Here is a 24,602-nt window from a genome sequence, read left to right on the forward strand (position 1 = left end):
CTGTCACGTCTTCTGTTTTAAATTTTTTTTTTTAATAAAAAATAATGAGAGGGGTTGGTGTTTTCTTCCTAGGTGACATGGCTTGCTTTGTGCCGAGCTGGGGCAGCCCAGGCTTGCAGCCACCGCCGCCTCCCTTCTCCTATTTGCTCTCCGCATCTCCCTCTCTCTGCCCCTTTCTCCACCTCTAAGCTGCTTTCTGTCTTTCTGTTTGTCCATGTGAGCAATGTCGCTCTACATGGACCCTCCCTGCTGTTCACTCCTTTCTGTGGGCACAAAGCCTGTTTTGACACTGCCTGCACGTCTGTTTTTGTCTCAAGTGCTTATGTTTTCTCTCTTTCCCTCCCTCTCTGTCTCCTCCCTGAGTCTCCTCTGTGTCTCTCTCTCCCTCTGTCTCTATCTCTCTCTACCCCCCTTCCCACCTCCCTCCATCTCTCTCTCCCTCTCTCCCTCTCTCTTTTCCACTCCCCCTCCGTCTCTCTCTCCCCATCTCTCTCTCCCCCTCTGTCTCTTCTCCCCACCTCTTGAGCCTCTTGCCTCCCCTCAGCCTCCCCGGGACTCTTTCCCATATGAAGGAGGGTCTCAGGCCTCTGGAGGTCGCCCCTCCCATGGGAGCCTCTGCCCCATATGGTGCCCCTTGGAGCCGGAGCCGCCAGGCCTCCCCTAGGCATCTCCCCCCAAGGCCCCAGGTCTTCTGGCTGCTCGTCCCGTCAGCACCCTCAGCTGCCCCTCAGAGCCCACGGCTGCCCAGCTGGCGGCTCCTGGGCCAGGATGGCAGAGGCCTTTCCATTTCCAGCCCATTTTGCCTGCTCCTTGTTTAAAAACCCAGCACTGGCCAGGCTCCTGTTCAGTCGCCATTGGGGGTCTATCGATGCAGCTCTGCCTGTGCTTTTCCCGCTGGTGATCCCTTCGTGTTCAGGGTCCCTTCCTCTGTGGCTTTTCTCAGTAACTGACCAAGATGCAGCCCTTGCTGCACGCTTTCTTACACCACCTCATGTTTCTTGCTGGGCAAACCCCGATTGTCTGAGAACATGTGCCATCCCTCTCTGGAGAGAGTTGTCTACGCTTAGAAGATACCAGATTGCTAGATTTGTCAGCTGGGCCAGTTCTCTGTCTCCACATTAAAATGCACGCACACCAGGAGATGCTGACGGATAGGGTTCTCTCTACCCAAAGTTGTTCTAGTTCCCGCCACACATCCTTCCATGGGGTAGGCCAAACTCCCTGGAATGGTTGCACGTCCTTTAAATGGGAGGAAGTGGGTGTGTGTCCGCTGGTAACACTGCCTTCTTCTCTTTCAGCCACCGGATCTCCAAGTCCAAGTTCAGGTGAGTGAGCTGTGGTTGTTCTTCCATTTGCCCACCACCCCAAGGCCCAGGTAATACCTACCCATTGGGGGAGTAGAGTAGGGGGTGATCTTCTAAGTGGGTAGCTGCTTTCTTTTTGTGTGGCTCCCAAAAAGAGGTGATGGAGTCAGATCAGGCAGATTATTCGGGGGTATTTTATAGTTTGTCGAATTCCTTGTGACCTCCAATCCTTTTGACACCACCATCCCTAGGAAGTTGAGAGACCCAAGGCGTCCTTCCCTTATAAGATGAAACCCAGTTAATGCAGACACCGTGTGAGCCCTTGTCCCTGCTGATCCCCCGCTTCATGTCGATGGGACACTTGGTTGTTATGGAAGCACGTGGGATTACAGTCTTGCTCAGCTTGAGAGCCTTCTGCAGGACCCCTGGTCCTCAGCCCCCATCTGCCTTTCCATTCGCCTCCTCCACTCCCCTCCCTCCACACACCCTTTGTTCCGGTCACCTGGAACTTCTTGCCTGTACCAGAATGTTCCCTGTCCTGTCGCACAGGGAGGCCTTTGGGTGTAACCTTTCTTCCACCAGAATCCACCACTTCCTGTGTCTTCATCTGGAGAACTCGGACTGGTGTTTAAAAATGACCTTGAAAGTTTCCACCTCTGTGGCAGCTTCTGCAAACTCTCCCAGGGGTTGCTCACCTCCCTGCGTTCCCATAGCGCCTGGCTCATACCTCTCTCATGGCACTTCCCATATTTCACTCTAATTATTTGCTCCCAGGGCTGGTTCCTTCACTAGGCTATGCGGGTTTCAGAGGTAGGCCCCGCAGAGGCATTATTTCCAGAGACTCGAGCCAAGTGCCTGCCCAGCGGTAGGCTCTCCGTACGTGTGTGCCAAGTGAATGGATGGATGGATATGTGTAGCGGGTTGTGCATTTACTCCCACTAAGCTTGTACATGACGGAAAATATTAGTTGTTTATTTTTCATAATTGATCTAATCTGGCCTTACCTACTGTGTAGCAGGAGCATAAATAACACTAAATTTAAGGCCAGCTGAGTAAATGTAGTTCAGTGTGACATTTAAGTAGTCCCTCAGGATAAAATGTTTAGTCTCCCTGATTTCCTTTTCCTGGTTCCTCTCCAGGAGGGAACCTGGATGAATGGGGGGAGGGGAGTTCAGGATCCTGGGAAGTAGACAGGCTTGGTGAAGACCAGTTCTTGAATTCTCATGAGCCCTCTGGACCCTGGCTTTTCTGAGCTCTGCAGTGGCTAGTCTGGGCGGCAACCTGAACCGGTACCCGCAGAGGTAGAGCTGATCCGTCTGGTTTGAGCATCACCACCGGAGTCCAAGGGCCACCCATTTACCTCTGATCTTGAAATCTCCACCTCTCTTCTCCGACACCACTGACTTCAGTATGTCCACACCTCATCTGAGTTCTCAGACAATTCCAGGGCCCTCCCATGCCATGAATGAGCCATGGAGCACCAAGAACACCCATCGACTGGCTTCCTCCCGTCCCCACCTCTGCACCATCCTGACTAGGGCTCCCAGTCACAGGCTGGCATTCTCCCAAAGCCCACACACACCCCAGGCTCTACCTAGTAGGAGTGACCCCTCGTCCCCGTGTCTCTGGGCTTCCCCGTGTCTGTCTAGCAATGCCCTCTAACCCCTCAAGGTTTGGCCCCCAAGAGCTGAGGATTAAATGAAGATTCAAGCGTCTGGCTTTCTCCTCTACTTCCATCACCTTCTTTCTCCCATCTTCTGCTGGAAGTGGAAAGTCAGGCTTTCCCCTACTTCCTCCTTTTCCCAAGCCAGGACCACCTTTACGTAAAACTCTAGGACCTAGTCCACTGAGCCTGGCTCTTATTAGATGAAAGAGAGCTCACAAAATATACAAATCCTCTCTCTCTCTCTCTCAATAAGGCCTGGCTTTTACTGCTGTATCTCCAGCATCTGGAACAATGCCTGGTACATAATAGGGACTTAATAAACATTTGCTGAATGAATGAATGAATGAATGGTCTTGCCTCAGCAAGATCGTAGGCTTGACACAGACTCAAACAAAATATCCAGTTTGACAGCTGAAACTGGGTAAGCACTTTGTGCTTCTAACAATTCTAAAGCATTGAGATCCCTCGTGAATCCCCCAGATAGTGAGAGTAAAGGGATGTAAAAACACATTTGCAAATATTTCAAAAAGATCATTCTCATTACATGCAAATGAGTGATTGATGAACGAATGAGTGAACAACCAAACGTGATCTGGTAGATGGAACAGAAAATTACACGGTTGTCTCTCCTCGTTGGAGATTATCCAGAAGACTCCGGGCACATTTGTATCCCGTGATCTTCTGTGTAACCTATGCATTTGAAGAAGGGGAAAGAATAGTGGTTGCCCTAAACTCCTAGAATCTCTGCCCAGCTTTGAGACTCTGCTCACTCTCCTCTATGTCAGCCACATCGTCCCCATTGCCTGCCTCTGGGAAGTGCTTCTTCCACTGCTGACCACCCTCTGCCCCAAATATAATAGAAATAGAATAGAAATATAGAAATGCAGACAGAAGACTTGGTATCCCCAAAAAGCATATTGCTCGGAGGACAGTACTATCATTAAACCCATTGTTAGGTGCTGGGACTGAGGTTCAGCAAGGCCAGGGTTACTTGGCTCACGTGTGTCAGAGTCGGAACTTGCTGCCCCTTACGGTGCCATCCTCGTGAAAAGGTTCTGCCCAGGAAAATGCAACCTTGTTTCTGTAAATCTGTCGTATCTTGGGTATAGAGTAGAAACCTCTAGAGCAGAGCTGTCGACTAGAACTACGACGTGAGCCACTTAATTCTTTTTAAATTCCAGTAACTGCATTTAAAGAAACAGGTGAAATTAATCTGTTACTTAACCAGGTGTATCTATAATATTATTTCAACATGTGATTGATATACAAAATTATTAATGAGGTATTTTACATTCTATTTTGTGCCATATTTGAAATTCAGTGTGTATTTTAAATATGAAGGGGTTAATCAGATAACTGGGGTGGCTGGGTTTTCAAACCCCAACTTTACAGAGTTCTGAAGTGAACCCCCTGCTATTGGAGGGTCTGTTTGACCAGCCTTCAGTGAAATGTGCCTCCAGTATTCCCTGTACTTCTGCTATGCCCTAAGCAACAAGACACAAATTCACATTTGTCCCAATCTCTCATAATCCAAGTTTAAGTTGCTTAGCTTTAAAAGGATTAAATTTCATGATTTTCTGGGTCATTTGCTCTCAGTTTTGTAAAGTAAAAGATGGAAACTTACTTCAGCCCCTAGGAGGAGCCTGAAACATCCACCATTTTGATGTTGTCTACTGATCTGGATGCTTGTCAGCAATTGTATGCCAAGCAAACTGTTTCAGGAACGCCGCTCTGTCCTCGCCCCCACCCTCACCCCCAGCTCTCTGTGAACTTAAACCTTGTTTTCAACAGGAAGTTAGTAAATTTGCACAGTTTGTCTCTGCTGCTCAACCAAACTGGGAGCCAAAAGTTGTTGTGTGACATGGACTGCGTGTGCTAAACACCCTGGGCCTATAGTAAAATGTAAGACCGTCCCTTTCCCCGTAAAAATAAAAGGTAACTAGCAATAAAAGGAAATGGTAAGCCATTACCTCTGGGAAACCTTCCCTGGATCCTCCAAGACTGGCTGCAACCCCTTTACAAATGCCCACCCCAGTGTTGGTGTGCTATACTGCCATTGCCCGGCCACTGGTCTGTATCACCCATAGATCTTTTATGCAGACAAGGACTGTGTCTATTGTATTAACTATTGAATATCCAGTTCCTAGCCCATGGTAGGGAGTTAACAAATTTATCTTGAATGTATCACTAAAGTGAATAGTGTAGAAAACAAGTGCTACAGGAGTTCCAAGGCCAGACAGACTAGAAAAGTCCGTCATGAAGGAGCTGGGGCTTGAGCTGAGCCTCAAACATGGGCAGGTCATAGAAGGTAGAGGTCCTGGCAGTTGGGAAGACATTCTGGATAGTTGGAAAGGCAAGAACAAGGCCTAGCATTGGGGATGAGCAAGGCAGATCCAAGGGTGAGTGAGGAGAAATTTCCCATGGGAATGGAATGCTGTAGAAGTTTAGAGAAGTCAATTAGAGGCAATTGTACCCATCCTTCTCCCCTATGTCTGCATATGATTCTATTTCTAGAGTAAATGACTCTTCCAGTTAGTATGACGGGAACATAAATAGCAGGCAAATTTCTGCTCCCTATTTTATCATTTAGTTTCTATATCTTCTATGCCTATGTAAATACACAAATAAATTTACACATTCTAATAAACTGTTGCATTTATTATACTGTAGGAAGCGTTGCCGGGAAACCAGTTGTCAAGCAAAGCTATATTTTGAAGAGTGGGAGGTGTATAATTATCCTTAAATACTTTCTCTGGATAGTAATTACCCCCACCCCCACCCCAGCACAAATCCATGTGACGCTCCTGAGTGGCTGTGCCCACAACAGCACAGTTTACAGGCTGCCATGCTGCCCGTGACAGCCTCCCCTTCAGGGGTTCACAGAGAACATTCCAGAGCTGTGGGACAGGCCTGAGTGTGTAGCACCCAGCACCCACTACCCCAACTTGGAGAGAGGGGCTTATTCAAATTCTTGGTGTGAAACTGTCCCCAAGTCAGTTCTTTGCCACTGGTAAAAAGAAGCAACACTCACTACTTTGAACTTGGAGTAACAATTACCAATGATTTCTATAGCTTGATATTGTAGCTATTTACAACATATTCTTTGCAACTATTTTATAAGCTATTTCAAATCAGATATGAGTTTGTCCTGAAAACTCATTTTTTCAGAAAAATAATTGTCTCACCAACACTCAATAAACCCAACATACAATAATCCCAACGACAGGAAAGAAGCAGGTTCCTGCCCTGGCAGGATAAGATGCCTCAGCCCCTACATCCTGCAAACTCCAGAGCTTGCCTCTCCCTAAGGACCACCCAGGACACGTCATCTCATCCCATTGCCCCTCTCCTCAGCCTTCCCCATCCTCACTCTCATCCAGGATGGTGTGTCTGGAGTACGCAAGCCTCCTAAATTGCTTTTGGAAACTGTCATTTTCTGACCCGGTGGTATTTCTTCTCCCTGTAGTGGATTGTCCCCAAGTACCAAGTTAAGTGTCCCCTGCAAAGGTTTGGCCCTCACTGGAGGTAGCTTCCAAGCACCAGCAGTGATAAAACAGGACCCAAGTGAATTCTCTCCTTCCTTCCTGCTCTGCTGCCTAAAACAAAGTTCTCGCTGCAGTTCCACAGGAAAAAAAATCCCTTTCCTAGATAATGTTCCTTGTTTTTCTAATTGATCATAGATTTTAGCCAAGTATTGGTAACAATATTTTCTTTTTTCTTTTTTTTTTTCCTTAGAGGAGTTGTGGTTTTGCAGAACAATCATGCATAAAATATAGGATTCCCATACTCCACCCTGTTATTAACATCTTGCATTGGTGCGGGACAGTTGTCACGATTGATGAAAGCACATTTTTCTAATTGTGCTATTAACTACAGTCCATGGTCCATGGTAATAGGGTTGCCTCTAGGCAATATGTAGAAAAATGCCAGAATAGAAATGTGGATGAGGTCAAGCTAGCCCACAGGACAATGGGGGTAGGGGGGTGGGGTGTGGTTGTGTGAGGCTGGACGAATCCAGCACACGGCAGAGGTCTACCTCCCTACAGACTCCGAATGTGCATTGTCCCCTTGCATCCTGGAGTCCAGTGGTGTTTGCAGGGTCTTCCACTCTGGAAGTAGAGGACAGAACATGCCAGCGAGCCAGCCCTGCACCCACTTCAGGCCCATCACATATGTGCTGCCTGACTCGGGTATGTGAGTGAAAAAACCCCTCCCAGAACCACGTTTTCACACGAAAGGAGTCTGCGGCTCCACAGAGTAACCCTAGAGAGGAAATGACTCCAGAGGCTTTGGTCATCCTCTCTGGCCAGAAATTGAAGTACGGACACATGCCCGGAGTCTGATTTTAGAATATAGGACCTTGGTTCTGTTTCATGGCCCTAAAGTGGAAGGCCAATTTTCAGTAGCTTTTTTTTTTTTTCACCCAATCCACAATAAAAAATACATTTTGCATCCTAACCCAGTACACACACACACACAACTGAAACAAAATTTTTATTAAAAATCAAAAAATACTTTTTCCTACTACATGATATGCATGCTGATATTTTCTCTTCTATTTTATTTTCTTCTGTCTGTTTCTTCAGTGCCAGTCGTGACCTACTAGATAGATTCCTTGGCCCAATCCTGGATTTGAAAAGCTCTGCTCCAAGGCAGATCCTGGATGCTTATTTGGAAGAGTGTCTGTCTAGACTGGAGCGGTTCATAGAAAAGGGATCATTTTATTGAAAAATACAGCTATTCATAGATTATTTGCTCCAAGATTCTGTTTCCCCTGCTGCCTTTTTTACTACTCCAGAGGAGTCCCCATCCTCAGCTGCCTGGTGGATAGTTAGATCTACGTCCATGAGCTCAGGCCCTCAAACACAGCATTTCCAAAGCCGAGCCCACCACCTTTCCCCAGTCTACTGACCTCCCTTCCCAGAGCACGACTTGTCCCCATCTGTCATCATCATGGCCAAAGGTGCCACTCTTCCAAATCACCCCAGCCGGAGATACTGGCAGCTCCATCCCTGCCTGTGTCCCTTGCCCTCCACATCCAGCCTGGCTCCAAACCCTCTGAGGCTGCTTCTGGAATTGCTCTCAACTCAGCGTCCCTCTGTTGCATGATGAAAGCACCTGCCGCCAGCGTTCCATTCCAACCCAGATAGCCAGAATATTCCTCCAACTAGCCCTGATCTGGAAGTTGACAGTGTGGCTGATTTTGTTGGTTGTATGATTTTCTAAAACCAAATCCGGTTGTATCTTTCCCCCTCTCAAAGTCAAGCCCCTCTGCAGGCTGCCTGCAGGACTCCTCTCCAGCACCCTCTTCCTTCTTTCCTTTGCACAGTGTAGGCATTAATTAAATGTGTCTTCAATTGAGTCACCATCTATGACTCTATATTTTCTCCCTGTCAAGAGGATGAAATAAGGAGCAAGCCATAAACCTCTCCATCAAAGGATCATAAAAATTTTCACATTTCCTTGGGGATCGTCTAGCTTAATGGTTCTCAACCCTGGCTACGCATTAGAACCACCTGGGGAGCTTTAAAAATTACAATTACCAGTGCCAGTGACTAAGACCCACCCCCAGAGGGCTGGATTTAATTGGTTTGGAGATGGGACCTAGGGACTGCTGGTTGGTTAGTTTCTGCTTCCCCAGCTAATTCAATGTGCAGCCAGGTTTGAGCATCTCTGACAAAGGTCTCTAACCCAGAGGCCCTGGGATCATTGGCTGGCACGTGCCAGGGGACCACATACTGCATGAATTGCATGTAATGGTCTATGTATGTGTGAGTGTGCCCATTTTTCTGGACAGAAGGTCTAAACATTCATTGGATTCTCTAAAGATTTATTACCCCATAAGAGCAAAGAACTAAAGATCTAGATCAATCCCTTACAATTTACAGATGAGGCAGCGTGGAGTAAGGGGCTAGAGAGGCAACCTCATCTGGCTCTACCACTGTGCGATATCAGTCCAGTTACTCAACTTCTCTTGTCCTTAATTTTCTGCTCTACAAAAATCAGAATAATACCTGCTCTGCAAAATTTTAAAGAATTAGGGAGAAAGCATGAGAAATCCTGATCTGGCATATATGAGAGTCCATAAATGGTAAACATTACTAGTCCTGTCACTAATACTCAATGCTAACCATACTACTTCTAATAATGCCATTATTAGAATGGAAAAATATTTCCTATTTATTGAACACCCTCAACTTTATGCCTGATGCATTATATGGTATTTTATGGATCCCTGCTATGACCCTGGGAGGTTGGCCGTATTCCCGTTTCGCAGGTGAGAAAACAGCACCATAGAGTAATTCAGAACACCCCCAAGGCCACGGCTAAGTGGCAGAGCCCCGTTAGCTTGATGGAGAGCCCGTGTCCTCGCCACTGGGTTCCGCTGCTCTCCTAAGGCAGTGAAGCCGCTGCCGTGAGTTTCCAGTTGGAGAAAATCCGACCTTTCACACCATCTCCTTCTCTCCTTGCTCCCGTTGCAGCCGCTACTGGCGCCGGTGGAACCGGTTCTGCAGGAGAAAGTGCCGCGCCGCCGTCAAGTCCAACATCTTCTACTGGCTCGTGATATTCCTGGTTTTCCTCAATACGCTCACCATTGCCTCGGAGCATTACAACCAGCCGCACTGGCTCACGGAGGTCCAAGGTGAGAGCCCGCGCCCGGCTCCACCGGGCTTTCTCTGGCCAGCTCAGCCTCGAATCCCACGGAGGGAATTGTCACAGGTGGCAAGTCCACGGAGAAGCGGCCAGTGGCCGAGGCTCTGGGTGTGACCCGTGTTGGAGACACCCAGGGCCTGGCCGCTCTCAAGCCCCACAGTCAAAGGGACACCCTTGATCCGAACAGACTGGGCTCACCCGGCTGGGCCCACCCCATCTGCTCGCCCCAGCGGTCAGTCTTGGGTCCAGGTGACAAGGACACGAGCCACAGCTTGCTTGGCTCTGTCAGGCCCTTGGCTGCCAACTTCCCAGAATGGATTTTCAATCCGTCAGGCCTTCCTGCAGCCTTGTGGTGGGCTTGCCCAGAATGATTAAGGAGACGAGCAAAAAGGCAGGTTCAAGGAAAATAGATGTACTGTTACTCTTCTCCAGACCACAAAAGAGGACCCCACGAATCGGTGCCTCGGCACCCCTCCTCGGGAGTCAAGCAGTCATGGCCCTGATCTCCGGGGGCTGCCTTCCAGTCGAGGGGTGCACAGGTCAGGCTCGGACAGCCTGGCTTCCACCTTTGGCTGCCCAAGTTGGGCAGGTTACTTACCTCTCTGAACCTCGCTTCCCTTCTCTGAAAAATGGGCGTGATGGTAATAGTACATACTGTATTAGTTTGCTAGGGCAGCTGTAACAATGTACTGCAGACGGGCTTGCTTAAACCACAGGAATTTTTTGTCTCACTAGTTTGGTTGAGGCTAGAAGTCCAAAATCAAGGCATCAGCAGGATCATGCTTCTTTGGAAGTCTGTGACGTTCTGGCCATGGCTTGCAGCAGTCCGTAGCTCCTTCTGTGCCTCTGTCACACGGCCGTCCTTCTGTCACCTTCTGCTGTGTCCAAATTTCCTCTGCTTATCAGGACTCCAGTTACACTGGACTGAGGCCCACCCTGACCCAGTTTGGCCTCATCTTAACTAATATGGCCTTCGAAGATCCCATGTACAAACTAGTTCATCCACAGGTCTGGGATTTGGGACTTGAGCATGTCTTTATAGGAGGCGTGATTCAATCCATAATAGTAGCTCTCAGCACTGTTGTGAGGAGTAAAGAAGATAATGCCCATACAGCCTTTGATACAGATACAGAGTCAATGCTCAGTGCTGTTTCTTGTGTTACAATTAGATGTCCCTTTCCCATTGGCTGGCCTCTAAGTGTTCTGCTCTGGCTAGGGGTGAATGGGAAAGCTGTCCTGGTTGGGGGAGTGCTTGACCTCCCACCTCCCACCCAGTGGTGGTAACTCTTGTGTTTTTCTTTCTCTTCCTCCCTCTTCCCCCTCCTCCGGTGCCCCTGCTTGGACCCCACCCCACTCCTGAACGTGCCAGATACGGCCAATAAGGCGTTGCTGGCCCTGTTCACGGCGGAGATGCTCCTGAAGATGTACAGCCTGGGCCTGCAGGCCTACTTCGTGTCCCTCTTCAACCGCTTCGACTGCTTCATCGTGTGCGGGGGCATCCTGGAGACCATCCTGGTGGAGACCAAGGTCATGTCGCCCTTGGGCATCTCCGTGCTGAGATGTGTCCGGCTGCTGCGGATATTCAAAATCACAAGGTAATTGGTTCCGCATTTCCCTTTGGAGATGGGATCAGGGGAGAAGTTCTTCCAGAAGACGAGAAGGGTGGGAAGGCAGGGGTGGCTGCTATTTCCTGAAGGCTCCATCCTCAGCTCCTGTACAGTAGAAGGGAGCTTTTGCTCCTTTAGCTGGCCCGTCATGGAGAAATGCCTTTGGCTGCTCATATCAGAGACTCGACTCGATGACGTAAGCCAGTGAGAGGTTTGCTGCATCGCATAAAAGAAGTTCAGAGGTTGGCAGCTCAGGAGGCTCCACAAAGCCTCAGGGGCCCAGTCTTCTTCTATCTTTGCTCTACCAGCCCTTGGCCAGCTTCTTTCCTCAAGGGCACACAATGGCCTCTGCAGATTGAACTGTTTGGTTCAATTCAATTCGAGGCGGGAAGGAGGAGACGCAGGGCAGGTCGGGGGCAACTGTTGCTCTTGGGTCAACCCCTTTCCAGAGTGCTCCCTGAAATCTCATCCAAGGACCTCTGATCTGCCTCATGGGCAACCCCCACCTGTTTGGGAGGCTGGGAAGTGTAGTCTTTGTCTGGGCATGTTGCTGAAATCAAGATTCCTTAACTGGAGAAAGATCATGGAAATTGTGCTGCAAAGGGTGTTCATTGATCCATCCATAACTTCACCCCCTCCCCATCTGTCTGTCCATCACCCACCCAAAGACTGCAGTCTCCCTAACTGCCCAGGTAAAACAGTGATTCTCACGAAGAAGACAGGCAGTGGGGGCGAAAGCTGGAGTTGGGGTGGCATGCTCTAGGACAATAATTTTCAACTGTGTTGTGACCCATTTTGGGTTGTGAAATCAATTTATTGGATCACTACCATCATTTTTAATTGATTTTTAAATCATTTTTTAAACAGCTTTATTGAGATATAATTCACCCCTTTGAAGGATACAATTCAGTGGTTTTTAGTATATTCAGAGTTGTGCAACCATCACCATATCTAACTTTAGGATATTTTCATCACTCCCAAAAGAAACCCTGTACCCATTTCCCCCTTTCACAGTTTCCCCAGCTCTAGAAAACCACTAATTTGCTTTCTGTATCTATTGACTGGCCTATTTTTGGACATTTCATATAAAGGAAATCATATAGTATTTGGTCTTTGGCAACTTACTTCTTTCACTTAATATAATGTTTTCAAGGTCCATCCATGTTATTGCATTACTTTTTATGGCTAATAGAATTCCATTGTATGGATATACATTTTAATTATCCATTTATCAGTTGATGGACAGTTGGGTTGTTTCTAGTTTTTGGCTATTATGGATAATGCTTCTGTGAACATTCACTTTCAAGTTTCTGGGTGGACATATGTTTTCATTTCTCTTGAAGTGGAATTGCCGGAGTCATATGACAACTTTGTGTTTAACATTTTGAGGAACTGTCCAACTGTTTTCCAAAGCAGTCGCCCCATTTTGCATTCCCACCAGCAACGTATGAGGGTTCCAATTTCTCCACATCCTCCCAATCATCATTTATCCTGAAAGAATGAAATAGAATAGAAAAACATCAGAGGGCCTCACTTGAATGTGAGCATTGTTTCATAAAAGTCTCTGATATCTGTATCTCTAGAAAGATGACAGATTAGGCAGAGACAGAAGACTGATAGATATCTGAGTTGCAATGTAATATATATTCCTTACTGTAGGTTGTATTGCAGGGACAAAGAAACAGCAGGGGGGATTTTCTCAAACCATGCTCCCCTTGCCAGAGGTACAATCCCCCTCCCCTTAAGAATCTTTGCTTTGGGAGTCCAATTTGATGACAAGAAGCATTGAAACCATCAGTTCGATTGTGGGGTGGGGGGGCAGGAAGTGAGGGATGGGTAGCTTCCATTCAAGGACCTGTAGCTAACGACAGCTTGGCTGTGTGAGTCATCAGGGGCCTGAAAAGCGTCCCCAGGTATTGCCTGTCTCTTCATAATTTTCTCAGCACCACCCAGTGCACATGCATGCGAATGGAGTTGTCAGGATCGAGTGAAACAAGGTATTTAAGTGTTCCGTGCATTGCAAACGCACAGGAAGCACTCAACTGGAGGCTTTTGTTGTTGTTGTTGTTGTTGTTGTTTTTATTATTTGGAGGAGGAAGAAGGAAAAAGAGCCAATGGTGATCTATACATTCACACTCTCTTACTTCTATTAATTTATTTACCATCTGTAAATTATGTGTCAAGCTCTGAAAGGCAGAAAAAGAAGGTATTTGGCATGAACTGGACCCAGGAGAAATTGACAGTCTGGCTGGGGAAATAGAGTTTGTGCACATGAAACAATTAAAGGGAAATCAAAAAATAATGTAATCGGTTGGCAAAGTAAGTGGGAAAAAAAAATACCTGCTGTGGGAAATTGGGAACAGGAGAAGGTCCCTGGGGAGGGTTTAACATCAGAGGAGGGACTAGAATGATGCAAAGAATTGAAATCCGCAAGTTTAGAGCTACTGAGCACTAGGAGAAAAAAGAGCTCTTCCTGAATGTCCTGAATATCTTGGCATTACAGAAAAGCCTTGGTTTATAATAAAAGCAGTAGAAATACTAGTGACGAGAGTTGTTCTTGTGCATCTACACTTACTCCACACCAGATACTGTGATCTGAATGCTTCCAGGCTGTAGCTCGGTTGATGTTCACAATTACCTCTAACTGCGGGTGCCGATACATACGGAACTGTTATCATTATTGCCATTTTGCAGATAAGAAAACTGAAGCTTAGAGAATTAAGTTGCTTGCCCAAGGTCACACAACTCATCGGAGGTCAAGCTGGGATTAAAAGGCAGGTCTGTCTGACTTCAAGTTCTGTGCTGCCAACCCTCACAATGAACTGCTAAGTTGCCGGGCTAAACTGTCTCATCTCATTTATGTCCCTGATACAGGACTTTAAGGATGTTTGCATACTGATTCTTGTGATTAGGTAATTGCTGATTCTACTTGCTCCCCTTGGTGAAAGCTATTTTTAACTTGGGGTTTTCAGTGCCTCTTAAATAATTCTCAAAAGCCCATGCGTTCAGGGTCTTGGTTGCTTTTTTCATTTCCTATAGAAAAGAAATCCTGTTCTTAGATATTGTCATCGCATCTTGAAGAGATTTAACAGTTATTCTTTATTTAATCACCAATTTATCTATTTGTACCATGAAACTATTGCCAAGAAACTGTTTATGTAATCTATCTTTATCAGAGAGCTTCCAATAATCTCCCCATGAGAAGGATTATGGGATTTTCTGATCTCTACAAACTCTATAAACAGAATAATTTCGTTATCTAATTGGATGTTACTTTAGCAAAGGCCATCATCTTCCTGTTTTCTAGTCTCTAAACCCTCTAGGGGCTTTTGGAAAACAGCAAAGAGACTAATTGTGCTGGGGAATCCATGTTTCCTCTGAACCTTGTCTTCAAGCCGCAGACTTAGTGCAAAATGCTGTAGGGACCAAGAAAAGGCTTAAAATATGGGTTTAGAGTGGATGCGTGGTCCTTCAGACTGGGCCTTAAGGTGGTTCGTCTGCCTATGGTTCTGCAGCCACACAAATATTATTTCTCCCCCTTCTTGTAAAATCTCCTGGAGAATATTCTGCAATGTCTCACCACTTGTATGTTGGAGAAACAGTTTTTAGAATGTGCTCTGAAACAGTGACGCCGAGGCTCTCGAAGTTAACTTTGAGCTCACTGAAAGAGGGAACTTGGTAAGGGCTTCACTTCTAAAGATTTGAGCCGTCAACCCCTGGAGAATTCCATGCTGGGGGTCCAATGACTTCACTTTGAGAAACATTGGAATCACATCCAGATTTAAATTAATTCACTAACTGGCCTAATTGCTGCTGCTGCTCTTGGTCCACTTTCTTGTCTTAAACCATGGTCCTTCGTCTGTCATTGGAAAATGTCATTCTCACATCTCCATTCTCTCCTCCATGCCAAAGTCCCTAACCATGCCAAGATTGTCTTTTTGGTAGTTCTTGACTGAGAAAATGCGTAATAAGGAAATACTATGAATTCAGCAAGGCTTTTAAATTAACTTGAATTTCATGAATTCCTACACATCTGCGTACATTCAGAAAGTGGCCATGTAAATACAATACAGGCTGTTTACTCGGTCTGCTGCAATGCTTGGTGTCCACATGGATTCAAGGATCCTTTCCTGTAATTCCAAGCTGCCCTCCCCCCACCCAGCACTCATGGTCCAGGAGTTTGGAACACCGATTTAGACAGATGGTTCCCAAAACTGTGATGTCATGACCCAGTTGTGTGTCCAGAACAGTTGTACAGTGTGTAGCAAGTAATTTGTTACTGCTGAGAGCTAAAATACCAAAGTTTGGGTATGATTTACTTTTTAAACAAAGAAATACAAATAAATTCAGGAATGTCCTTGTAACGCCATCACTCTTGGTCCCTTGCATTCCTAAATGCTTTTATGAATGGATGAGGAGAACAGAGTGGACTTACAACTCATCCGTGTTACCTGAAGGGGCAGAAGTCTCTGTTGTCATTATGACAAAAGGGAATCAGTAGCATGTGTAGGTACCCCATTGCATTTTTTTTGCTTTGTCAAAAACTGGAAATGCCTGAGGGTGTGTACTGTGTGTATAAATAAACTCCATCCAATATGTCTCAAGAAAAAAACACAAAAACCTGGGAATCCTGCCCTAAACTGTAAGTCAGTTGATTCCTGAGGGTTTGTAGTGCTAAGGCACAGTGGAGGTGGGAATTACAGAATAGGGAAGACAAGATTCCTACTCAGTGAGATGAGGAAGGCCTGCACGTGGCCAGAATCTTTGTCATCTTTGGGTAAATTACCCATGACAATGGACCTTCCAACTGCATGATGCATTGGCCTCTTTCTCCTGCTTTGAGGCTTTATGGAACCCCAAATGTGGCCAAGATTCAATATCTGGTTTGTCTGTGCTTTGCAGCCCAGTCTGATATATCTTTCTATGGGGAGGAAGAAGGGCTTCTGTTAGATTAAATCTGGACGTGATTCCAAGTTTCTAATTGCATCTAATTCCTTATACAGTTGGTTTTTAAGTGCATTCAAATCCCTCCAGCCTTTCTATTTTTCCTCTTAGACTTCAGTCCCTCTTTCTTTCCCCTACGGCTTCTCCTGTGCGCTCCCTTCCCACACACTGGGGAGCCATGTCTCCATCTGGGGCTCCATACAGCCCCAAGGTGGGTGCCTTTGGCATATCCTCCAGCTCTGTCTCCATTTCCCTGCTAGGGTCTGACCATGAACATCAGATCCATCCCCACACCTCCCTTCCCACCCCTCCACCTTCTTGCCCCCACTCTTCCCAGGACCCCATGGAAGCCCCAAGCTCAATAAGGGCATATTTGGCATTTGGTCGGTTCCCAGGCCAGGGTCCATGGAGAATGCAGTTGAGACTCAGGAGCCTGCATGCTTGCAGTCAGCACGAAGGGTACGTATTCTCTGGGATGGTGACCAACCAGAATCTCCTACTGGGGATTGAGAACATACAGATAAGGGCTGCTTGAATTTCCTCCCTCCCTAACCTGATATGTCCATGGTTGTAGGGGCCAAATGGGTGACAGTGAGTAGCTCCATGGTCACAAAGCACCAAGGAGCAGCCTCCTACGGCCATCCCAAGGTCAAAGCCAAACCACCTTGCCAGCTTGACCAGGTTCCATCCCGATGCAGGTCCTATTCTCAGCAGGACCAAGGCCAGTCATGCAAACAGGGAAGACAAGACCTTCGAACATGTTTGTCCCAGGTAGGGTTTGACTTTAAAGTAAAATACATAAAATATACTTCCCAGCTACTAGAACGGAAGGTCAGTTACCAAGCAGAACAGAACCTGGTAGATTTGGCCTTGGGCCCCAAGCTGCCACGGACCCTGACAAAAAGAGTTCAGAATCCTCCATTCTCTTCCTTCTGGCCCAGCATGCAGCCATTCAGCCTTCTGCTCAACTAAACTCTAGTCTCTGTGTGTGCAGGGAACTGGGGCCACGTCTACTGAAGCTCTGGGCCTTGGACACCCACTGGTGTCCCTGCCCAGGGAGAAGCAAGGGCAAAGCTGGGCGGACTCACCGAATGAGCTCTGTCTGCTTTCCAAGTTCCTCAGCAGGATGCTCAGTCCCTCACCCCACGCCCTCCCAATCCCTTGGGAATGGGATACAGATTCCCCACACCACACGGATTTACCACATAGAATTTGCTTTATAAATACTCTACCAACAATAGACCTCTGCCACCAAGACTAAGAGGGATTTTTTTTTTTTTATTTTTTTTATTTTTTTTTGCCTCTCAGTATGAGAACAGTTGGGACAAGTATAAATTTAGTTCTGACCCTCTGTGGGACCGAGAGGAAGTAGGATGAAGCATTTATTAAACACCCAAAAGCTACTGGCCCTGTATTTTAAAGATCTTTTATTTATAGCAATCTCAGTACTCTGCTCTGTACCTAAAATGTAAAGGACCTAGCCCTGAGCTATTTGAAGCAAAAGGTTCACAGGATGAAAGTTCCAGTTCAAGGAAGGCTGGATGGCTGGATATCTGGATATTGTAAGAGAGGAAGAAGAATTCCTCAGAGCCCCAAACCAGAGACAGATTTAGAGAAGGGAAAACAAATGGAGATAAAAGTCTCCCCAAGCAGATGGTGATTTGAACCAAGAGGAGCCTAGAGAAAAGGTTAAAAAAAAAAAAAATTGAAGCAGTGGTAGGCAAAGAGAGAATTTAAAGGAAGGCTGAAGAGGAAGAGGGAAAAAGGGCAGAAGAGAATTTATGTAACAAAAAATGTTGATCCAGCAAAAAGCCCTCAAAGGAACATATTCTAAAGAGAAAACGATGAGCTGGGTTGGTTGGGGGGCTGGGTGGGCAAAAACACACACTTTAGAGAGAACGATTCGGACCCTCAGGAGAATTGAAAAGGGAAAGTTGACCCTGAGGATGACTGCGTGTGAGGATGGGGAGGTGAGACCCTGACGCTGGGCTGAGCCAGCTCCCAGGGGCTATAAACCCCCGGCTCCTGGATGTAAACGTTAGAGGAGGTGGTCATAGGGTGCATTCTGCTGAGGAGAGGATGCCTGGTTTTCCTCAGTTTCTCTAAAAGGTCCATGACCAAAAGTCACAAAGTTCTTTGGTCTGCTGCTGTTCACTCTTCTCCAAAGCTTTCCTTTTTGGTGTGAGTACATGTGTTTCATATTTTAAACAATTGGGATAAAAGCCTCAGTTGATTGCTAATATGCCATCAATCCTGCTAGCTTACCACCAGCTACTCTTTCTTAAAAGGAAAGTGGTTCTGGGACATGAGACCCTCTTCCGCTCCCCAGGCCACAGCCCTTGAGAATCCGATAGCCCTCAAAAAGGAGATAGTCTGAGCATCCGCAGGTCTGCCAGCCATTTCATTTAAACAGCATCCTGTGTCACCGTGCCCACCTGAAAGGCACAAATCTCACCTGCATCGATCATAATGAAGCCCCCACCTCCCACCTGCCATCAGCCAAGGCATGCCAGGCTCAAAGATCCAGCCCTTCTCCCCTGAACCCTGTCATGCCCTCTGCCCCAGTACCATCTCAGCAGTCCTTCTGTCTCAGTCTTATAGAGAATATCTAAAGCATCTCCAGGCATTCTGTTCACCAAGCTGGGTACCCCTCCTGAAGCCAGGCCACTGCCACCAGCCCTGCTCCTTTATTCTGCTCCAAGGAGCAGCAAGAACGGATGGCCCGCCAACCACGGGGCAGAATTCCTCCTCTGCCGCCTTGAGGGGAAGCCACAGCAGGTTGGAGACATCAACAGCCAGTGTCTCCGTTCTTCTTAACTGTACAGTAGCTCTTCGGCCCAGAAGCTTTTCATGTGAAGGATGGGCTGGTGCCCGCGTGCCTGGCTGCAATCTCTCTCTTAAACAAAGCCTGGCTCAGACCTGCAAACCTGGGGCTGTGCTTAGAATGGGGGTCCTTCCACAAAGGAAACATGCTCACAGCGGTTTTCTGGAAACCCTAGCCCAGAGGTCTCAAAGCCACAGCAACCCTATTTTCTGTAGGGCAAATGGACACATTCTAGTTCGCCACATGTTCTGGAATGAGGTGAAATAGTTAAAGTCAGGACTCTTAGAAACTCGGCAGCATGGATTTAGGAAAACTGTGGGAATAGATATGATGTGGGGGAGGTGCCCTACACCCTCTAGTCTCCCAGGACACCAGGGCCCCAGTCACACACCCATCACACTCACCTGGCTGTACAGCGTTTATTTGAGGACAAAGGAGGGAAGGACGGAGAAAAAAACAATCTCTGGTCTCTGCCCTCAAGAGCTTGAAGACTATTTGATGAGAGAACACTGTCCCACTTAAACATTTAAGAGCATTTATAGAACAGGTACAAATAAATGCGTATTACTATTCTGCAAACAGTGGGGGGACAGTGGCTGGAGGCAAAATAGAGGTAAGGAAAGGCGGAATTTGTGAAACCCTCCAGGTTGGGAAGAAGTTCATGTTTACATCCAGGCAGTTGGCCCATCTGCTTCTGTCTCTGAATATGAAAACCCTTCTCTGGAGAGAAGTGCCCAGGCTGGGGGCTGGGGATGGGGCAGGGGCAGCGGCGGGACTGCATGTGGCTCACTTACGCAATAAAAACAATCCGCCCTGTGTCCTGGTGATGAGCTGGGGATATCTGGAGTGGAGGGCATCCAGGTAGTGACCTGGGAGACAGGCAGGCCCAGGCAGAGTTGCAGGGAAACAGCGATTTTTCTCATCTTACGCTTGCTCCGATGTGGGGCTGCGTCACTTTTGCTACAGTGCATTTCTTCATCCTAAGCTGATCATTTCACAGCGGCCAGCTGCATCCAGGAGCCATCAGTAGCTGCTCCCTCCTTTTCCAAGAGAAAGGGATTTTCCTCAGGGCATAACAAAGGGCCTCTGGGAGGGCCCCGTGACTGTAAGGAGTGGGGGACCCCTTCTCCAAAGAGGCCCACCCACAGCCCAGCTCTGATCAGGACAGAGCCCGCCGCCCCGCTCACAGACACGCACACTTGGAGCTGTTCCCATGGGTGTCCTGGGTTTGCTGGAATCCAACAAATTGCCTGGTTGTAAGAATCCTCTGGGGTGCATGTTAAAAATACCAATTTCTGGACCCCACACTAGAGCTATTGAACCAGAATCTCCAGAGGAGAGGTGTTCTGTTGCTGTGGGTGTATTGTTATTGCTGTTTTTAAACCAATTCTTAGGATGGTAAATTTGGGGCACTTAACATACCCTCCTTTTCTTACCCACGTGTGCTCTAACTCATGCCTCTGCCAAGAAGCTACTGCCCAGGCTGGGCTGAGGCCAGCATTCTTGCAACAACAATTTAAAATAAAAGTGTTTTTCTACTTAAAGATCAACAGTGATAACAACAATTGCTAACCTTTATCAACTGGGTGCCAGGCACTATGTTGAGGGCTTTTTTTGGAAGATCTCATGTAATCCTCCCAACAACCTCCTAAAATATAGACTCCTGTTATCTCTATTTGTCAGCTGGGGAGAGAAAGAAGAGAAGTTAAGTGACTTGTCCAAAGGCATGTAGAGCTGCAGATGGCGGAGCTGGGTGGAAACCCAGGCTTCAGATTACCGAGTGTCCTCTCCCCACCATGACCACCCTGACCCTGGGACTTGGGGTGAACGAGTTGCACACAAAGTGTGAGCTCACCAGCCCATTTCACCACCACCCACATCCTAGGATGGAGAAAAACAGGAGGGAGTTAGGATTTATCTTGGGCTCTCTGGCGGGTGTGGGAATGAGGAACGTGCTGAGTAAGGAAAGCCGAGGAGAGGGAGGCTGACGACCCTCAAATTGATCCTCAGGTACTGGAACTCCTTAAGCAACCTGGTGGCGTCCCTGCTGAACTCGGTGCGCTCCATCGCCTCCCTGCTGCTGCTGCTTTTCCTCTTCATCATCATCTTCTCCCTCCTGGGGATGCAGCTCTTTGGAGGGAAGTTCAACTTTGACGAGATGCAGACTCGGAGGAGCACCTTTGACAACTTCCCCCAGTCTCTCCTCACCGTGTTTCAGGTATGGGCTTTTCTCTGCTGGGATTATGACCAGGGGGAGGGGGAGCTGGGTGTTGGGGTGAAAAGGAGGAAGGAGCCTCGAAACGGTGATGGGAAGCTTCACCCTTTCCCTGGGCAGTCAAAGCCAGCCTAGATCAGCCACGGAGAGCCCCTACCCAGGAGAGTCTTGAGATCTGTCTCCTATTTCCCCAGCCCCCAACCCCCTGTGGAGTCCTACTGTTGGATGGACTCAGAAAGGAAATCTGAGCAATTTAAAAACTCTTTCTTAGCCATGGAACCCTTTATTCAAATATATTTGGACACAAGAGCACAAATCTAAACCAAGGCAAGCAGAAATGCCCCTTTTAGGAGAGGGGAGGGTGATGGAGCTCTCTCCTACTCACCATGCTTGCCCCAAGGAACAAAACGTATAACTAGCCCATCAAATATGTGATTTCATGGGTATTTTTTGCTTAGGACAAGGCTAAAGTAGGTGGCACCTATTTAACAGTAGATTGATTTACAGATAGAAATGAATAATATTTATGGATGTTGCGAAACTCATGAAGATGGAACCCAAGCGACTATCGTTGGGGGGAAACCAGTATAGCATATTGTTCTCTCAAGGAACATATTCACATTTGTTAAGGAGCCCTTGATGGCTTAATCTGAGGAATGGCTAAAGGTGTCACGTCATGCGCTCTGTGGGGATAGTAGGAGATGTTTGATCCAGAAAGCCCTTCGGTCACACTTCAAATAGAATTCATGAACTTGGACTAAGTATCAAGTAGCTCAGAGCCCCTGGGGAGGGAAATTGGAGGCCAGGAGGAGGGAAAGAGGTGGAAAAAAAATTGTGGACATGTTTGCTAACATAGTGGGGCAGGGCAGGGGCGTTTTGGGGTTTGCTGTTGGTCTAACGCTGTGTCCCTTATTGGTGGGAATGTGTCATTCAGATCCTGACCGGGGAGGACTGGAATTCGGTGATGTATGATGGGATCATGGCTTATGGCGGCCCCTCTTTTCCAGGGATGTTAGTCTGTATTTACTTCATCATCCTCTTCATCTGTGGAAATTGTATCCTTTGCTACATCCCCCCACCTCCCCTACTGCCCCACCCTCCCTCCGCCTGCAGTGCAGTGCCAAATAGGCGTCCCCAACAAGTCCCGACTCGGGGGTAAATGCTGTGGTTGTCCATCCACAGAACCCCGAGGCCACAGAGGGGAGAAAAGCAGTCAAGGCCTACTTTAGCCACAAAGGTGGGTGTTGGTTGAAGCCTGCAGCTTCCGCCCAGGTGAGGACGAAAATTCATCTTCCTGGACAGGCTTGGGCTGTAAGTCTAGGTGAACGACATCCCCTGGCATTGGGTCACGTGCAATCGTTCACATAGATCATGGGGTGGACGCACCTCTGCAGCTGGCACCCCTGGCTGCCCTGGAGCCATCGCAGCTACTCCCAGGTAGGATGCTCCCTTAAGGGTGACCGAGCTGTCGTCCTTGAGATGACCTTCATCTCTCCTCCCTGCCTTTTCTTCAGTATCCCTTCCTTCTGAAGCTGCTTCCTGGGGCTTTAGTCACAGGTAGAGCTGGACAGACCTCACCGGCAGATCCTCCCTGATCCCACGTGGTCTGTGTCCAAGGCTGAGTCATCAAGTAGAAATAGCTCTGGCCCAAGACTCAGGAGCACCAGGCTGAAGTCACAACTTAATGTAGTGTGAAAAAACATGGACAGTGGGACCAACAGATGACTTCACGTCTTACCAACTGGGTGACCTTGGGCAAATTAGAGGTTCTCTTATCTTAGCACCTGTTAAATGGAGTAACGGAATAATAGTGCCTACAACTTAATGGGTCATGGAGAGGTTTAATGGGATAATGCTCAAAGCTCCTACCATAGGGCCAGGCCCATGATACAATATTTGGTAGCATCCTTGGACAAGACCTTCACCTCCCTGGGTTTTGGTTTCCCTGTATGTGAAATGGGGTGAATGTCTGGGGAGCCGGCGGGGAGGTCAGACTTAAACTTTAAGACCCGTTTCAGCTCTACTCTCTTCGATTCTACGGTTCTCTGACCACAGTGTTTCAGTTCAAGGTGGGCGGAAGGGGAGAGAAGGGCAAATAGACCTCTTCAACCAGGAATTCCACAAGCTTTGGCCAGCTCCAGCCAGGCCCTCCAAGGGTCTTTGTACGTATAGGCTCACATTAAGAATTGGCAGAGATACCAGGCTGTCTCCTCAGTGCCCAGTGATAATGAACCACTCTTAAGAGAAACCATTCAGCTAGAGACAACATGGTTTATAATGTTAGTTACAGCCAGCCATCTCAGTGGGGAAAGCAGTAATGAAACTGAGCAATTAAAGAGCAAGACAGGGCTCACTGTCTCACACATGCCCAACTCCAGCCAGCAAGCTAACCTGGTCTCAACCCTTAGAAAACTCACGGAGGAGGGATGGGAAGGATGGGGGGACACTGGTGGGCACTGGACCCCTCAAAGTGAGTCACTGCCAAGCTCTCTCTTCTGGGGAACTGGAACTGGATCCCTGCATGTCTTGCACCTCCCCCCTGCCCCGGGCCCACCAAATATCCCAAGGCCAAGATCATTTTCTTTAAGAATGGACACAAACAGATATCCTACTGAATGTGTTCTTGGCCATTGCTGTGGACAACTTGGCTGATGCTGAGAGCCTCACATCTGCCCAGAAGGAGGAGGAAGAAGAGAAGGAGAGGAAGAAGCTAGCCAGGTAACCCTCTAAGCTTACTCAGGCCCAGGGCCCCAGGGTCACAGTTCTAGAAGGCCATTCCCATTGCTGGTAAAGAGAGGCTTGGGCCCCTGGCCTCTGCTGGCCGTCCCTCCTAGAAGGGCACTGGGTTGGGACTCCCTACAGTAAGTTGGGCCTCTCTCCTAATTCCTAGGCATTGGTCCAAAGTAAGGACCATCATGTATTATGTTCTCTGCAAAGGGATTATATTTCCCTATCTGCCTGGGAAGTTGGAGGGGAGGCGGTTTCTTCTGCTAGGAGAAGCTGTGATTGATGGTGGCAATAAAGGGTAGGGAGAGGAGGAAAGCAGCAACTCAGAGGGGAAATGCAATTCCAGCTTACAGATTGATTCCCCCTCTCTATTTTGCAGCTCATCCCCAGTGTTAAGAAGGCAAAACATTGTATCCCATCATTGTCTAAATGATGTTGTAGGCCATACATTTGCTGGACATTGAGCAGAGTTCCTCCAGGAACAAATGCTAAATGAGATCTTGAACCTTACTTTGATTCAGACAGAGACCAGAGCAGCTAAGAAGCTGGGAGAAGCCAACTGAGTGCCAGCCAGCGCCAAGTGTGGCCATGTGCCCAAGGGACCAGGCAATGAATTTGTGGTTGAGTTGTACACATAAAGGAAGGGGAACGTAGAGCCAGA

General features: G+C 47.7%; 1 protein-coding gene across 3 annotated transcripts in view; it reads left to right on the forward strand.

The window, feature by feature from the left end:
• The window catches only part of CACNA1C (calcium voltage-gated channel subunit alpha1 C), a 647,070-nt gene that overhangs the window by 517,483 nt on the left and 104,985 nt on the right, over positions 1-24,602 (forward strand). For all 3 annotated transcript variants that reach the window (XM_037846263.1, XM_037846264.1, XM_037846262.1), the window contains exons 11-16: positions 1,299-1,325; positions 9,453-9,613; positions 10,994-11,219; positions 21,010-21,217; positions 22,149-22,269; positions 23,818-23,932. In XM_037846263.1, the coding sequence (XP_037702191.1) occupies positions 1,299-1,325; positions 9,453-9,613; positions 10,994-11,219; positions 21,010-21,217; positions 22,149-22,269; positions 23,818-23,932 (858 nt within the window). The remainder of the gene's footprint in view (positions 1-1,298; positions 1,326-9,452; positions 9,614-10,993; positions 11,220-21,009; positions 21,218-22,148; positions 22,270-23,817; positions 23,933-24,602) is intronic.

The sequence above is a fragment of the Choloepus didactylus genome, chromosome 8 (assembly GCF_015220235.1).
Source record: "Choloepus didactylus isolate mChoDid1 chromosome 8, mChoDid1.pri, whole genome shotgun sequence".
Classification (NCBI taxonomy): Eukaryota; Metazoa; Chordata; class Mammalia; order Pilosa; family Megalonychidae; genus Choloepus; species Choloepus didactylus.